The 17,441-nt window shown below is 34.7% G+C and overlaps 2 protein-coding genes across 9 annotated transcripts in view; one reads left to right on the top strand and one right to left on the bottom strand.

The window, feature by feature from the left end:
* Positions 1-17,441, bottom strand: part of stxbp5l (syntaxin binding protein 5L) — a 516,749-nt gene that overhangs the window by 244,279 nt on the left and 255,029 nt on the right. The window lies entirely within an intron of this gene.
* LOC133663672 (syntaxin-binding protein 5-like) overlaps positions 1-17,441 on the top strand; it is a 61,334-nt gene that overhangs the window by 5,160 nt on the left and 38,733 nt on the right. Inside the window, exon 2 of the mRNA XM_062068357.1 lies at positions 16,863-16,926. Within this exon, the coding sequence (XP_061924341.1) occupies positions 16,863-16,926 (64 nt within the window). The remainder of the gene's footprint in view (positions 1-16,862; positions 16,927-17,441) is intronic.

Below are 17,441 nucleotides of genomic sequence, written 5' to 3'. Positions count from 1 at the left end.
TTGAAAATACTTAAATCCCACGACTTTGTGAAAAAGCAAACTCTAACCTGCTACCCATAAATGTACAACAATTCTTCTCCACAAAAGAGGAGTAATATAACCTTAGAGAAAAATGTAATTTAAAACATGTACAACACTTAAGACCTTCAGTCTATCAGTATGTGGAATTATGGAAAGGACTAAGCAAATAAATCAAAACAATGTACTAATATGATCCAATTCAAGAAACTCTTTAAACCAATAGAAACATTCTGAATTTATTTCATCCATCCATTCATTTTCTAGATAATCTTAATTATCTCCATCCATCCATCCATTTTCTTCCGCTTATCCGAGGTCGGGTCGTGGGGGCAGCAGCCTAAGCAGGGAAGTCCAGACTTCCCTCTCCCCAGCCAATTCGTCCAGCTCCTCCCGGGGGATCCCGAGGCGTTCCCAGGCCAGCCGGGAGACATAGTCTTCCCAACGTGTCCTTGGTCTTCCCCTTGGCCTTCTGCCAGTCGGATGTGCCCCAAACACCTCGGGTGGCATCCTGACCAGATGCCCGAACCACCTCATCTGGCTTCTCTCCATGTGGAGGAGCAGTAGCTTTACTTTGAGCTCCTCCCGGATGGCAGAGCTTCTCACCCTATCTCTAAAGGAGCCACCCGGCAACTCATTTGGGCTGCTTGTACCCGTGATCTTGTCCTTTCGGTCTTAACCCAAAGATCGACCGGTAAATTGAGAGCTTTGCCTTCCGGCTCAGCTCCTTCTTCACCACAACGGATCGATACAGCGTCCGCATTACTGAAGACGCCGCACCGATCCGCCTGTCCATCTCACCATCCACTCTTCCCTCACTCGTGAACAAGACTCCGAGGTACTTGAACTCCTCCGCTTGGGGCAAGATCTCCTCCCCAACCCGGAGATGGCACTGCACCCTTTTCCTGGGCGAGAACCATGGACTCGGACTTGGAGGTGCTGATTCCCATCCCAGTCGCTTCGCACTCGGCTGCGAACCGATCCAGTGAGAGCTGAAGATCCTGGCCAGATGAAGCCATCAGGACCACATCATCTGCAAAAAAGCAGAGACCTAATCCTGCAGCCACCAAACCAGATCCCCTCAACGCCTTTACTAGCGCCTAGAAATTCTGTCCGTAAAAGTTATGAACAGAATGGGTGACAAAGGGCAGCCTTGGCGGAGTCCAACCCTCACTGGAAACGTGTCCGACCAAGCTCTGGCACTGATCATACAGGGAGCGGACCGCCACGATCAGACAGTCCGGTACCCCATACTCTCTGAGCACTCCCCCACACGGTCGAATGCCTTCTCCAAGTCCACAAAACACATGTAGACTGGTTGGGCAAACTCCCATGCACCCTCAAGGACCCTGCCCAGAGTATAGAGCTGGTTTACCGTTCCACGACCAGGGCGAAAACCACACTGTTCCTCCTGGATCCGAGGTTCGACTACCCGGCGTAGCCTCCTCTCCAGTGACCTTACCGGGAAGGCTGAGGAGTGTGATCCTTAATTATCTCACCGTATGAAATACAACTTACTTCACTGAGCGTTTTTTTTCTTTCTTCCAGAAAGTCAACCCAGTTAGCAACCACAACTCTTAGCTTGTTAGCGTCCCAGAGCCTAAGAGTGTTAACGGAGCTGGAACTAATTGATATAATAGGAAAGTCACTTTAATTGCAAATATCGATGGGAAATCAAAGGAAAATGCCTTCTCAAAGGTGGACTGTAAGCTGTCTGAATGAGTCGCAAACACGCAGGAAACAGCCAATAATGCAAATTAAAAATAATTAGGTCTGTTTAGTTTTGTTTTAGACAGCCAATACCCATTTTACTGAAGAGTTGGCAACACTGACTACACACCTGCCATTCTCTTCTCTCCCTATGACAAAATGGTGACACTTTCCCGGGGGAAGTAAACAAGCTTTTGAACACACCTCGTCACGTTTGGCTGTGATGTCATTTAGCGATACCCCAGGATGCAGAGACAAGGCAGGTGTAGTCAGTAAAGTCTTTAATGAGCAGAAACGGTTGACAGTCACAAGAATACCAAGTGGAAAAATAACAAGTCTGGCGAGGAAACACATGATAGGAGCGGGGAAACTCTCAAAAAAGTGGAAAACAAATAAAAGTAACAGGTACTAAGAATTGAGATTATGTAGTAAACATGTTGGAGGTAAACATAATTATGAACAGGAAAACAAACATCTCACCGTCGTCAATATAATACAACTTAGCAGGAGTCCCAGCAGAGCTAATCGCTAAACTCAGCAAAAGTAAAGTGAATTGCATTTATATAGCGCTTTTCTCTAGTGACTCAAAGAGCTTTTACATAGTGAAACCCAATATCTAAGTTACATTTAAACCAGTGTGGGTGGCACTGGGAGCAGGTGGGTAAAGCGTCTTGCCCAAGGACACCACGGCAGTGACTAGGGTGGCGGAAGCGGGGATCGAACCCGGATCCCTCAAGTTGCTGGCCACTCTACCAACCGAGCTATACCGCCCCAAAAGGGAGAACGGACGCATTTTGGCCTAAATTTTGGCCAAACAGGAAACTTACATTCAAAAGAAGAGCTTCAAACAGGAAATGAAGGTGTAAAATAGGAAGAAAAAAAAAAACATGTGGAACATGACAAAAATAACAAAATAAAATCAAACACAAGTTAATGTAAGTGATAACATGTTACTTATTATCAGTAAATGTTGAGACATGAAGAAAGGGGTACACGTTGATTTTATATGCTTATTTGTGTTTTATTGTATCCACTAAACCAGGCCTGGGCAATTATTTTGCCTCGGGGGGCCAAATTTAGATTATTTATTATTTATTTATTTAGATAATTATTTTGCCTCGGGGGGCCAAATTTAGATTATTTATTATTTATTTATTTAGATAATCATTTTGCCTAGGGGGGCCAAATTTAGATTATTTATTATTTATTTATTTAGATAATTATTTTGCCTTGGGGGGCAAAATTTAGATTATTTATTATTTATTTATTTATTTAGATAAATATTTTGCCTCGGGGGGCCAAATTTAGATCATTTATTTTGCCTCGGGGGGCTAAATTTAGATTATTTATTGTTTATTTATTTAGATAATTATTTTGCCTCGGGGGGCTAAATTTAGATTATTTATTATTTATTTATTTAGATAATTATTTTGCCTCGGGAGGCTACATTTAGATTATTTATTATTTATTTATTTAGATAATCATTTTGCCTTGGGGGGCCAAATTTAAATTATTTATTATTTATTTATTTAGATAAATATTTTGCCTCGGGGGGCCAAATTTAGATCATTTATTTTGCCTTGGGGGGCTAAATTTAGATAATTTATTTTGCCTCGGGGGGCCAAATTTAGATTATTTATTATTTATTTATTTAGATAATTATTTTGCCTTGGGGGGCCAAATTTAGATGATTTATTATTTATTTATTTATTTATTTATATATTTATTTAGATAAATATTTTGCCTCGGGGGGCCAAATTTAGATCATTTATTTTGCCTCGGGGGGCTACATTTAGATTATTTATTATTTATTTATTTAGATAATCATTTTGCCTCAGGGGGCCAAATTTAGATTATTTATTATTTATTTATTTAGATAATTATTTTGCCTTGGGGGGCCAAATTTAGATTATTTATTATTTATTTATTTATTTAGACAAATATTTTGCCTCGGGGGGCCAAATTTAGATAATTTATTTTGCCTCGGGGGGCCAAATTTAGATTATTTATTATTTATTTATTTGGATAATTACTTTGCCTCGGGGGGCCAAATTTAGATTATTTATTATTTATTTATTTAGATAATTATTTTGCCTCAGGGGGCCAAATTTAGATTATTTATTATTTATTTATTTAGATAAATATTTTGCCTCGGGGGGCCAAATTTAGATATTTTATTTTGCCTCGGGGGGCTAAATTTAGATTATTTATTATTCATTTATTTAGATAATTATTTTGCCTCGGGGGGCTGAATTTACATTATTTGTTATTTATTTATTTAGATAATTATTTTGCCTCGGGGGGCCACATTTAGATTATTCATTATTTATTTATTTAGATAATCATTTTGCCTCGGGGGGCCAAATTTAGATTATTTATTATTTATTTATTTAGATAATTATTTTGCCTCGGGGGGCCCAGTTTATACTATTTATTATGTATTTATTTATTTAGATAATTATTTTGCCTCAGGGGGCTACATTTAGATTATTTATTATTTATTTATTTAGATAATCATTTTGCCTCGGGGGGCCAAATTTAGATTATTTATTATTTATTTATTTAGATAATTATTTTGCCTTGGGGGGCCAAATTTAGATTATTTATTATTTATTTATTTATTTAGATAAATATTTTGCCTCAGGGGGCCAAATTTAGATAATTTATTTTGCCTCGGGGGGCCAAATTTAGATTATTTATTATTTATTTATTTAAATAATTATTTTGCCTCGGGGGGGCAAATTTAGATTATTTATTATTTATTTATTTACATAATTATTTTGCCTCGGGGGGCCAAATTTAGATTATTTATTATTTATTTATTTACATAATTATTTTGCCTTGGGGGCTAAATTTAGATTATTTATTATTTATTTATTTACATAATTATTTTGCCTCGGGGGGCCAAATTTAGATTATTTATTATTTATTTAATTAGATAATTATTTTGCCTCGGGGGGCTACATTTAAAAGTCCCGGTTCTGCTAGTGTTGAATCTGTGGTGTGTTCACTTTAGTACGGAACAAAGTATGCCAGAAAGGGGTAGAAGTTAATTTTATATGCTTATTTGTGTTTTATTGTATCCACTAAACCAGGCCTGGGCAATTATTTTGCCTCGGGGGTCCAAATTTAGATTATTTATTATTTATTTATTTAGATCATTATTTTGCCTCGGGGGGCCAAATTTAGATTATTTATTATTTATTTATTTAGATAATTATTTTGCCTTGGGGGGCCAAATTTAGATTATTTATTATTTATTTATTTAGATCATTATTTTGCCTCGGGGGGCCAAATTTAGATTATTTATTATTTATTTATTTAGATAAATATTTTGCCTAGGGGGGCCAAATTTAGATCATTTAATTTGCCTCGGGGGGCCAAATTTAGATTATTTATTATTTATTTATTTAGATAATTATTTTGCCTCGGGGGGCCAAATTTAGATTATCTATTATTTATTTATTTAGATAATTATTTTGCCTCGGGGGGGCAAATTTAGACGATTTATTATGTATTTATTTATTTAGATAATTATTTTGCCTCGGGGGGCCAAATTTAGATTATTTATTATTTATTTATTTAGATAATTATTTTGCCTCAGGGGGCCAAATTTAGATTATTTATTATTTATTTATTTAGATAAATATTTTGCCTCGGGGGGCCAAATTTAGATATTTTATTTTGCCTCGGGGGGCTAAATTTAGATTATTTATTATTTATTTATTTAGATAATTATTTTGCCTCTGGGGGCCAAATTTAGACTATTTATTATGTATTTATTTATTTAGATAATAATTTTGCCTCGGGGGGCCAAATTTAGATTATTTATTATTTATTTATTTAGATAATTATTTTGCCTCGGGGGGCCAAATTTAGATTATTTATTATTTATTTATTTAGATAATTATTTTGCCTCAGGGGGCCAAATTTAGATTATCTATTATTTATTTATTTAGATAATTATTTTGCCTCGGGGGGCCAAATTTAGACGATTTATTATGTATTTATTTATTTAGATAATTATTTTGCCTCGGGGGGCCAAATTTAGATTATTTATTATTTATTTATTTAGATAATTATTTTGCCTCAGGGAGCCAAATTTAGATTATTTATTATTTATTTATTTAGATAAATATTTTGCCTCGGGGGGCCAAATTTAAAAATGTTATTTTGCCTCGGGGGGCTAAATTTAGATTATTTATTATTTATTTATTTAGATAATTATTTTGCCTCGGGGGGCCAAATTTAGACTATTTATTATGTATTTATTTATTTAGATAATTATTTTGCCTCGGGGGGCCAAATTTAGATTATTTATTATTTATTTATTTAGATAATTATTTTGCCTTGGGGGGCCAAATTTAGATTATTTATTTATTTATTTAGATAAATATTTTGCCTTGGGGGCCAAATTTAGATAATTTATTTTGCCTCACGGGGCTAAATTTAGATTCTTTATTATTTATTTATTTAGATAATTATTTTTGCCTTGGGGGGCCAAATTTAGATTATTTATTATTTATTTATTTATTTAGATACATATTTTGCCTCGGGGGGCTAAATTTAAATTATTTATTATTTATTTATTTACATAATTATTTTGCCTCGGGGGGCCAAATTTAGATTATTTATTATTTATTTATTTAGATAATTATTTTGCCTCGGGGGGCCCAGTTTAGACTATTTATTATGTATTTATTTATTTAGATAATTATTTTGCCTCGGGGGGCCAAATTTAGATTATTTATTATTTATTTATTTATTTAGATAAATATTTTGCCTCAGGGGGCCAAATTTAGATAATTTATTTTGCCTCGGGGGGGCTAAATTTAGATTATTTATTATTTATTTATTTAGAAAATTATTTTGCCTCTGGGGGCTAAATTTAGATGATTTATTATTTATTTATTTAGATAATTATTTTGCCTCGGGGGGCCCAGTTTAGACTATTTATTATGTATTTATTTATTTAGATAATTATTTTGCCTCGGGGGCCAAATTTAGATTATTTATTTATTTAGATAATTATTTTGCCTTGGGGGGCCAAATTTAGATTATTTATTATTTATTTATTTATTTAGATAAATATTTTGCCTCAGGGGGCCAAATTTAGATAATTTATTTTGCCTCGGGGGGGCTAAATTTAGATTATTTATTATTTATTTATTTAGAAAATTATTTTGCCTCGGGGGGCTAAATTTAGATGATTTATTATTTATTTATTTAGATAATTATTTTGCCTCGGGGGGCCCAGTTTAGACTATTTATTATGTATTTATTTATTTAGATAATTATTTTGCCTCGGGGGCCAAATTTAGATTATTTATTTATTTAGATAATTATTTTGCCTTGGGGGGCCAAATTTAGATTATTTATTATTTATTTATTTATTTAGATAAATATTTTGCCTCAGGGGGCCAAATTTAGATAATTTATTTTGCCTCGGGGGGGCTAAATTTAGATAATTTATTATTTATTTATTTAGAAAATTATTTTGCCTCGGGGGGCTAAATTTAGATGATTTATTATTTATTTATTTAGATAATTATTTTGCCTCGGGGGGCCCAGTTTAGACTATTTATTATGTATTTATTTATTTAGATAATTATTTTGCCTCGGGGGGCCAAATTTAGATTATTTATTATTTATTTATTTAGATAATTATTTTGCCTTGGGGGGCCAAATTTAGATTATTTATTATTTATTTATTTATTTAGATAAATATTTTGCCTCAGGGGGCCAAATTTAGATAATTTATTTTGCCTCGGGGGGGCTAAATTTAGATTATTTATTATTTATTTATTTAGAAAATTATTTTGCCTCGGGGGGCTAAATTTAGATGATTTATTATTTATTTATTTAGATAATTATTTTGCCTCGGGGGGCCCAGTTTAGACTATTTATTATGTATTTATTTATTTAGATAATTATTTTGCCTCGGGGGGCCAAATTTAGATTATTTATTATTTATTTATTTAGATAATTATTTTGCCTTGGGGGGCCAAATTTAGATTATTTATTATTTATTTATTTATTTAGATAAATATTTTGCCTCAGGGGGCCAAATTTAGATAATTTATTTTGCCTCGGGGGGGCTAAATTTAGATAATTTATTATTTATTTATTTAGAAAATTATTTTGCCTCGGGGGGCTAAATTTAGATGATTTATTATTTATTTATTTAGATAATTATTTTGCCTCGGGGGGCCCAGTTTAGACTATTTATTATGTATTTATTTATTTAGATAATTATTTTGCCTCGGGGGGCCAAATTTAGATTATTTATTATTTATTTATTTAGATAATTATTTTGCCTTGGGGGGCCAAATTTAGATTATTTATTATTTATTTATTTATTTAGATAAATATTTTGCCTCAGGGGGCCAAATTTAGATAATTTATTTTGCCTCGGGGGGGCTAAATTTAGATTATTTATTATTTATTTATTTAGATAATTATTTTGCCTCGGGGGGCTAAATTTAGATTATTTATTATTTATTTATTTAGATAATTATTTTGCCTCGGGGGGCTAAATTTAGATGATTTATTATTTATTTATTTAGATAATTGTTTTGCCTCGGGGGGCTACATTTAAATGTCCCGGTTCTGCTAGTGTTGAATGTGTGGTGTGTTCACTTTAGTACGGAACAAAGTGTGCCAGTAGACGTTCATTGCTGATTGCTGCACTGCTTCTAATTCTTTCATTTTCCTCCAAGTGCTATAATGGACGTTAATACATGGTAATCATACAGAGGGTCATTTTAAAATAAGTGTTAGTTCTATTAAAATTAGAAGAAAAACAAAAGCAATGTGTAATCTTACCTTAAAAGACCAGTAAAGTGGACTTTACATGCTTATTAGTGTTCATTAAAGCTGTGTTTTTCAACCACTGTGCCGCGGCACACCACTGTGCCGTGAGATACAGTCTGGTGTGCCGTGGGAGATGATCTCATTTCACCTATTTGGGTTCAAAATAGTTTGAAAACCCTAAAGTGCGTTTTCAATGGGTTTGTGTGAACATTGAAGGCGGTTTAACATTTTCTAATTGGCACTAAAATGCATATTTGTAAAGATTGAAGCCAATTTAGAATTTTCAATGGCACTTAAGTGTGTTTTTGCAAACACTGAAGACATTTTAAAGTTTATTTGGCACTAAAGTGCTTTCTTGTAAAGAGTTTTCAATGGCGCTAAAGTGAGTTTTCGACGCTAAGACGGGTTTGTGTGAACATTCAAGGCAGTTTAGAGTTTTCTAATTGGCACTAAAGTTAATTTTTGTAAAGATTGAAGCCAATTTAGAATTTTCAATGGCACTTAAGTGCATTTTTGCAAACACTGAAGATATTTTAAAGTTTATTTGGCACTAAAGTGCGTTCTTGTAAAGAGTTTTCAATGGCGCTAAAGTGAGTTTTTGACACTAAGACGGGTTTGTGTGAACATTGAAGGCAGTTTAGAGTTTTCTAATTGGCACTTAAATGCATTTTTATAAAGACTGAAGCCAATTTAGAATTTTAAATGGCACTTAAGTGCGTTTTCATAAACACTGAAGAAAATTTTACATTAATTTGTTTTTGTAAAGAAATGTGTTTTCGACCTTAAGACGGGTTTGTGTGAACATTGAAGGCGGTTTAACGTTTTGTAATTGGCACTTAAGTGCATATTTGTAAGGACTGAAGCCAATTTAGAATTTTCAATGGCACTTAAGTGCCTTTTCCTCAACACTGAAGACAATTTAACGTTTATTTGGCACCGAAGTTTGTTTTTGTAAAGACTTTTCAATGGCTCTAAAGTGAGTTTTCGACGCCAAGACGGGTTTGTGTGAACATTGAAGGCGGTTTAGAGTTTTCTAATTGGCACTAAAATGCCTTTTTGTAAACACTGAAGACAATTTAACATTTATTTGACACTAAAGTGTGTTTTTGTAAAGAGTTTTCAATGGCGCTAAAGTGAGTTTTCATGAACACTGAAGATCGTTTTACGTTTATTTGGCACTAAAGTGCGTTTTTGCAAAGACGTGTTCTCGACGCCAAGACGAGTTTTTGTGAACTTTGAAGGCAGTTTAAAGTTTTCTAATTGGCACTAAAATGCTTGTTTGTAAAGATTGAAACCAATTTAAAATTCCCAATGGCACTTAAGTGTGTTTTCGTAAACACTGAAGACATTTTAAAGTTTATTTGGCACTAAAGTGCGTTTTTGTAAAGAAATGTGTTCTCGACGCCAAGACCGGTTTTTGTGAAAAACATTGAAAGCGGTTTAAAGTTTTCTAATTGGCACTAAAATGCATTTTTGCACAGATTGAAGCCAATTTAGAATTCCCAATGGCACTTAAGTGTGTTTTTGCAAAAACTGAAAACTTTTTAACGTTTATTTGGCATTAAAGTGTGTTTTTGTAAAGAAATGTGTTTTCAACGCTAAGACGGGTTTGTGTGAACATTGAAGGCGGTTGAATTGTTTCTAATAAGCACTAAAATGCATATTTGTAAAGACAGTAAAACAGTTAAAAGTGTTTTCAATGGCGCTTAAGTGCGTTTTCAATGGGTGTGTGTGAACATTGAAGGCGTTTTAACGTTTTGTAATTTGTACTAAAATGCATATTTGTAAGGACTGAAGCCAATTTAGAATTTTCAATGGCACTTAAGTGCCTTTTCGTCAACACTGAAGACAATTTAACATTTATTTGGCACCGAAGTGTGCGCTAAAGTGAGTTTTCGACGCTAAGACGGGTTTGTATGAACATTGAAGGCGGTTTAGAGTTTTCTAATTGGCAATAAAGTTCATTTTTGTAAAGATTGAAGAAAATTTAGAATTTTCAATGGCACTTAAGTGCATTTTTGCAAACACTGAAGACAATGTAACGTTTATTTGGCACTAAAGTGCGTTTTTCTAAAGAAATGTGTTCTCGACGCTAAGACGGGTTTGTGTGAAAAACATTGAAGGCAGTTTAAAGTTTTCTAATTGGCACTAAAATGCATTTTTGCACAGATTGAAGCCAATTTAGAATTCCCAATGGCACTTAAGTGTGTTTTCGTAAACACTGACAATTTGACATTTATTTGGCACTAAAAGTGCGTTTTTGTAAAGACTTTTCAAAGGCGCTAAAGTGTGTTTTCCACGCTAAGACGGGTTTGTGTGAACATTGAAGGCGGTTTAAATTTGTATAACTGGCACTAAAATGCATATTTGTTCAGATTGAAGCCTATTTTGAATTTTCAATGGCACTTAAGTGCGTTTTTCCAAAACAATTAAACGTTTGATTGGCACTAAAGTGTGATTTTTGTAAAGACGGAGGGTGATTGACTGTAGTGTTTTTTTCATTGGCACTAAAGTGCGTTTTTGTTAAGGTTGAAGCTGATTTCCAGTCCTCAATAACACTCAGAGGAAGGAGAAATGAGCAACACACACTTCCTCTGATTCGGGTGTTCGCCACACCAGGAATGTCTTGATTAAACATCACAAGAGAAACCCATTTGCCGAGCGACCTTTGGCCAAAAGACAAATGCGATACAAATTAGTGATCAACCGACATCTCAGCAATCTATTTCCCGAGAAGGTGGGCTTTTGGAGACATCTCCGGTGGGCCCTAGGAATGCATGAGGGCCATAAAAAAGTCTTATTTTCGACCACAAAAACAACAAACCAATGCAGTGAATAAAAAGCAGCACACTCAAGCACTTTGATTCAAATTGTGCTTTTAGAGATTACTAAAGTATTCAACATTAGCACCTAGCTTTCTGAAGTTTACCTTTTATACATAACTTCAACTACAAGACAAGACCAACATTGTGTGGACAAGTAAACAGAAGATTTACATGAAAACTGCTATCATCCGATTTGTGTTTTTTTGCTGATATCACCCCAATATCCTCTACTAGTATTCCTCAAACCGTGCCAAAAAAAAATCACTTGATTATTTTCCTGTATTCAAACACAGTGTTACCGTTCAAACTGTGTGTAATGTCAGTGTTGCCTAAAATATGACATGTACCTGTTAAAAAACAACAACCTCTGCCATGTTTTTGATGTATAATTGGGCCTACTACGCTAGTGTACTCTATTGTGGGGTGGGCTCCATCTAACAAGCCACTTCATTAAATATCCAGACACAGTGTTACCGTTCAAACTGTGTGTAATGTCAGTGTTGCCTAAAATATTACATGTACCTGTTAAAAAACAACAACCTCTGCCATGTTTTTAATGTATAATTGGGCCTACTACGCTAGTGTACTCTATTGTGGGGTGGGCTCCATCTAACGAGCCACTTCATTAAATATCCAGACACAGTGTTACCGTTCAAACTGTGGGCAATGTTCCGGTAGCCAAAATATTAACTATACGTGTTAAATGAAACCTCTGCTTTGTTTTTAATGAGTACTTTGGCCTACTATGCTACTTTATTTTAACCCCTTAAGGCCCGAGCTGTTTGTTTACATGTTTTTATTGTATTTCTCTTTGCTATTTGGGCTTATTGGACCCTAATTAGAATAAAAACTAAGAATCATCTTTTGATATGATGTACTTAGTCCATAAGTACACAAACGTGTACGTCATGTTTAGTGACATGCTAATTCTTATTTTTACACTTTTTTTTTTTCAAAATTCCATTGTATTTTATACTCTTCTGACACCACAAGAGGGCAGTATAAGTGTCCACATAAGTGGCCATAAGACCCCAATTCAGTAGTGTACACAATTTTGGAAATGAGAGCTAAAAGGTGCTGTCCACGCATGTGGCTACCTTTGCTATTTGGGCTTATTGGACCCTAATTAGAATAAAAACTAAGAATCATCTTTTGATATGATGTACTTAGTCCATAAGTACACAAACGTGTACGTCATGTTTAGTGACATGCTAATTCTTATTTTTACACTTTTTTTTCAAAATTCCATTGTATGTTATACTTTTCTGACACCACCAGATGGCAGTGTAAGTGTCCACATAAGTGGCCATAAGACCCCAATTCAGTAGTGTACACAATTTTGGAAATGAGAGCTAAAAGGTGCGGTCCACGCATGTGGCCACTAAGCCTTCAGAGCAGGGGTGTCCAAAGTGCGGCCCGGGGGCCATTTGCGGCCCGCAGGTCATTTTTTAACGGCCCCACGACACATTCTAAAAATACGATTAAAAAAAACCCAAAGAAACGTGGTATAAAAGAGCAAATAGGTGAAATGTAACAAGAAAATGTTGCAATGTTGACTCTAATAACACAAAGCTACCATGCAGGCTGTTTCTGTCTTTAAAAAATAATATTTAATCAAAATCAACGTCATTATGAATTATTGACCTATCCAAGGCTCCAATTACGTCACATTAAATATTCCACTTTGAGATATTCTTTGGGGGAAAATGTTGCATATTTTGTGTTTGCCATATAAAAAACTGAGCTGTTGTTTTTTTAAAAGAAAGGCCTAAAACGAACAAACAAAAAACATAAACAACAGATCTGAAGCTGATCTCGAGATTATTGTGCTAAAAGTAATCAGTAAAAAAAAAAAAAGTATGATTTATTTTTTAACACTTTAATGAGTAGGACCCTTTTGGATCCCCAATCATTTTAGTGGGATTTTTTTTTTTTTGCGTGTGTCATTGCTCAAAAAATGTCAATGTTGCTATGAGTTATTGACCTTTTTAAGGCTCCAATTATTTTATAATCTCAAACATTCTACTTTAAAATGTAATTGGGGGAAAATATTGCATATTTGGTGGGTTTTTTTCCATAAAAAACCTGGGTTTTCTTTGACAAAAAGGGCATACAACTTAAATGTTTAAAAACATTTTTTTGACAGATAGACCTACTGTTGATCTAGAACAGGGGTCACCAACGCGGTGCCCGCGGGCACCAGGTATCCCGTAAGGACCAGATGAGTAGCCCGCTGGCCTGTTCTAAAAATAGCTCAAATAGCAGCACTTACCAGTGAGCTGCCTCTATTTTTTAAATTGTATTTATTTACTAGCAAGCTGGTCTCGCTTTGCCTGACATTTTTAATTCTAAGAGAGACAAAACTCAAATGGAATTTGGAAATCCAAGAAAATATTTTAAAGACTTGGTCTTCACTTGTTTAAATAAATTCATAATTTTTTTTACTTTGCTTCTTATAACTTTCAGAAAGACAATTTTAGAGAAAAAAATACAACCTTAAAAATGGTTTTAGGATTTTTAAACACATATACCTTTTTACCTTTTAAATTCCTTCCTCTTCTTTCCTGACAATTTAAATCAATGTTCAAGTAAATTTATTTTTTTTATTGTTAAGAATAATAAATAAATTTTAATTTAATTCTACATTTTAGCTTCTGTTTTTTCAACGAAGAATATTTGTGAAATATTTCTTCAAACTTATTATGATTAGAATTCAAAAAAATTATTCTGGCAAATCTAGAAAATCCGTAGAATCAAATTTAAATCTTATTTTAAAGTCTTTTGAATTTCTTTTAAAAATGTTGTTCTGGAAAATCTAGAATAAATAATGATTTGTCTTTGTTAGAAATATAGCTTGGTCCAATTTGTTATATATTCTAACAAAGTGCAGATTGGATGTTAACCTATTTAAAACATGTCATCCAAATTCTAAAATTAATCTTAATCAGGAAAAATTACTAATGATGTTCCATAAAAAAATGTTTTTAATATTTTCAAAAAGATTCGAATTAGCTAGTTTTTCTCTTCTTTTTTTTCGGTTGAATTTTGAATTTTAAAGAGTCGAAATTGAAGATAAACTATGTTTCAAAATTTAATTGTCATTTTTTTTCGTGTTTTCTCCTCTTTTAAACCGTTCAATTAAGTGTAAATATCATTAATTATTAATAATAACATAGAGTCAAAGGTAAATTGAGCAAATTGGCTATTTCTGGCAATTTATTTAAATGTGTATCAAACTGGTAGCCCTTCGCATTAATCAATACCCAAGAAGTAGCTCTTGCTTTCAAAAAGGTTGGTGACCCCTGATCTAGAGATTTAAATTTTGAATAATAATAATAATAATAATAATAATACTAAATAATGACACATTTTTTATATTTTTTTGACCAAAACTCTTTGGGTTCACCGGGATCAAGACTGAGTGGCGGTCTATATGTATATATTTTTTTTTAATTAATTGTATTGGTTTTTAAAATAAAATTTGAGCGAGGATGAAGAAAGATTTGTGGATGAGTAAAGTGCAAGTGAAGGACTAGTGGGGAGTTGAAGCTATTCAGATAGGGAAGATGCTGTGAGAGCCGGGGGTGACCTGATATTCAGCTGGGAATGACTACAACAGTAAATAAACACAAGACATATATATACTCTATTAGCCACAACACAACCAGGCTTATATTTAATATGCCACAAATTAATCCCGCATAAAAACACCTAGGTGTTTGTTATGCTAGCTCCTAGCTACTAGTTCGAGCTAGTTATAGCTCGAGCGGGTAATATGGACGGGATCCCGTCCATAAAACCCGCCAATACAATTCAAACACCTGCACAACACACGCACTCACTCAGCCCAAAGAACCGTTCACCTAACCCAAGGTTCATAAAGCTTATATATTTAATCAAAGTTACGTACGTGACACGCACGTACTGGCAAGCAAATGTTTGGAAACGCACGGGTGGGACCTGATATTCAGCTGGGAATGACTCAGGCCCGGCCCTAACCAATCTGGCGCCCTCGGCAAGATTTTAGGTGGCGCCCCCCCCCCCCACATCGGCAGTGAAGTGTATATACTCACAAGAAACCGAACAGCTTTGTCTTTGACCTTTTTTTTTTACTTAAAGAAAGCAAATTAACAATCAGAATAGTTAACAAGATTTAAAAAAATATGGATAAATAAATGAATACAAAAAATAAAAAATGAACATATGAAATACAATATGTTTTACATACATAAACACAAAATAAAACGTGTCAACGAGTTGCATAAAATAAATTAAAAATACAATATAAATAGGGCACTGCACAAAACAAGATATCAAACCAGTATGACTTTAACAACTATATTACAAAAAAAGGGGATCCTACAGAGTTCTCTATTTGTGCTTTTTAATATTGCATTAACTAGAATGACTTACAAATTACTGTACACCAAGGAATACTGTAATTACCTAACGTTACATTATTATTTTCCATAACAATTTAGCCCCCTCCACAATATTAACCCAACGTTAAAACAGAACTAGCTATTTATTGATTAGCAATTGCCGAATCATGTAACATTAGCTTAATGCTAAAAAGCCAGGTTACTATCACATTCTGTAACAGACAAATAATTTCATGTAGGCTAACGTTACCTACCTGCTACCTCTGTCTTTTTCTCGTTTCTCCTCTTCTTTTCTCTTTTTTTCTTCCCTGGGCACCTGACAGTTTTGGCCGTTTTGACATCTTGTGTTGATTTTTTGATGTGGTGACGTCCAAAAAGAGTCATGATATGGAAAGGGAGGGGGCGCACCGTGCCGGGGGAGGGGGGGGCGTAATGTTGTAACAAATAATATTTCTATTAAATAGGCTTTACTTTGCATTTTAATTAACGTGGGATTATTTTATGTATTTAGAAATAATAGTACCAACTTTTTTTTGTTTGTTTGTTTTTTTTCCTCCAACATTTGTGGCACTGGCGTGGCGCCCCCTGATGGTCGGCGCCCTTAGCATTTGCCTATACGGCCTATGCCACGGGCCGGCCCTGGAATGACTACAACAGTAAATAAACACAAGACATATATATATACTCTATTAGCCACAACACAACCAGGTTTATATTTAATATGCCACAAATTAATCCTAATGCTAGCTCCTAGCTACTAGCTCGAGCTAGTTATAGCAAGCGATCAAATGTTTGGAAGCGCAGCTGTGTACTCACGGTATCGCGACTGTGTATCCAAATCAAAGTCCTCCTGGTAAGAGTCTCTGTTGTCCGAGTTCTTCCATCTTGACTGCATCTTTCGGGAATGTAAACAAAGAAGCGCCGGCTGTGTACGTGTTGCTGCTGACTTCCCTCGCAAAATAGACGCTTCGCACCGACAACTTTCTTCTTTGCTTGCTCAGCTTCTTTCTCCATAATGCAATGAACATAATTGCAACAGATTCTCACCTCTGTCAGTAAATGTCATTCCACCCAGTCACGTCATGGATTTACCACTTTTTCTTTCTCTTTCCAGATCGACTAAAACTCATCCGGGACCTGTCGTCCATTTGAGTGACAGCCCGAAGGATGAAGGCAAGGTGAGGATAAATAAAGGCCGATAAAAAGCAGCAACACCTCACTTTATGTTTTTTTTTTTTGCACAGCATGGTGGTAATACTTTTTTCTCCTCGGATCACTAATCAGACGTTCTTTCGTACATACTTTGTGTGTCTCTCTCTCTCTCGCTCGCTCGCCCGCTGTCTATACGCAACCCCCATTAAGTTGTGTTGTTCGAGGGTCAGGCTGCAGACAAACGGATGAGAAAAGTGGCGGGTGGCGACGGCTGCAAAAGAGGTCATTGACAAGCGCATCGATTTTTCCCGACGGATTCCAGAGCCGCCGGGGAAAATCACACTCGACGAGCTGTGAAGACGTAAAACCGAGAAACGCGCTCACAGCTGCACCGGACATCGAATTGTTGCATGTCACCTGTGTGAAGGTGGCGCCCATTAAATAGGACAAACATATCAATGTTTATTTATATAGCCCTAAATCACAAGTGTCTCAAAGGGCTGCACAAGCCACAACGACATCCTCGGTACAGAGCCCGCAT

Source organism: Entelurus aequoreus, linkage group LG13, assembly GCF_033978785.1.
Source record: "Entelurus aequoreus isolate RoL-2023_Sb linkage group LG13, RoL_Eaeq_v1.1, whole genome shotgun sequence".
Lineage (NCBI taxonomy): Eukaryota > Metazoa > Chordata > Actinopteri > Syngnathiformes > Syngnathidae > Entelurus > Entelurus aequoreus.
Note: the sequence above shows the minus strand (reverse complement) of the source record. Positions and strands in the feature narration are given on the sequence as shown.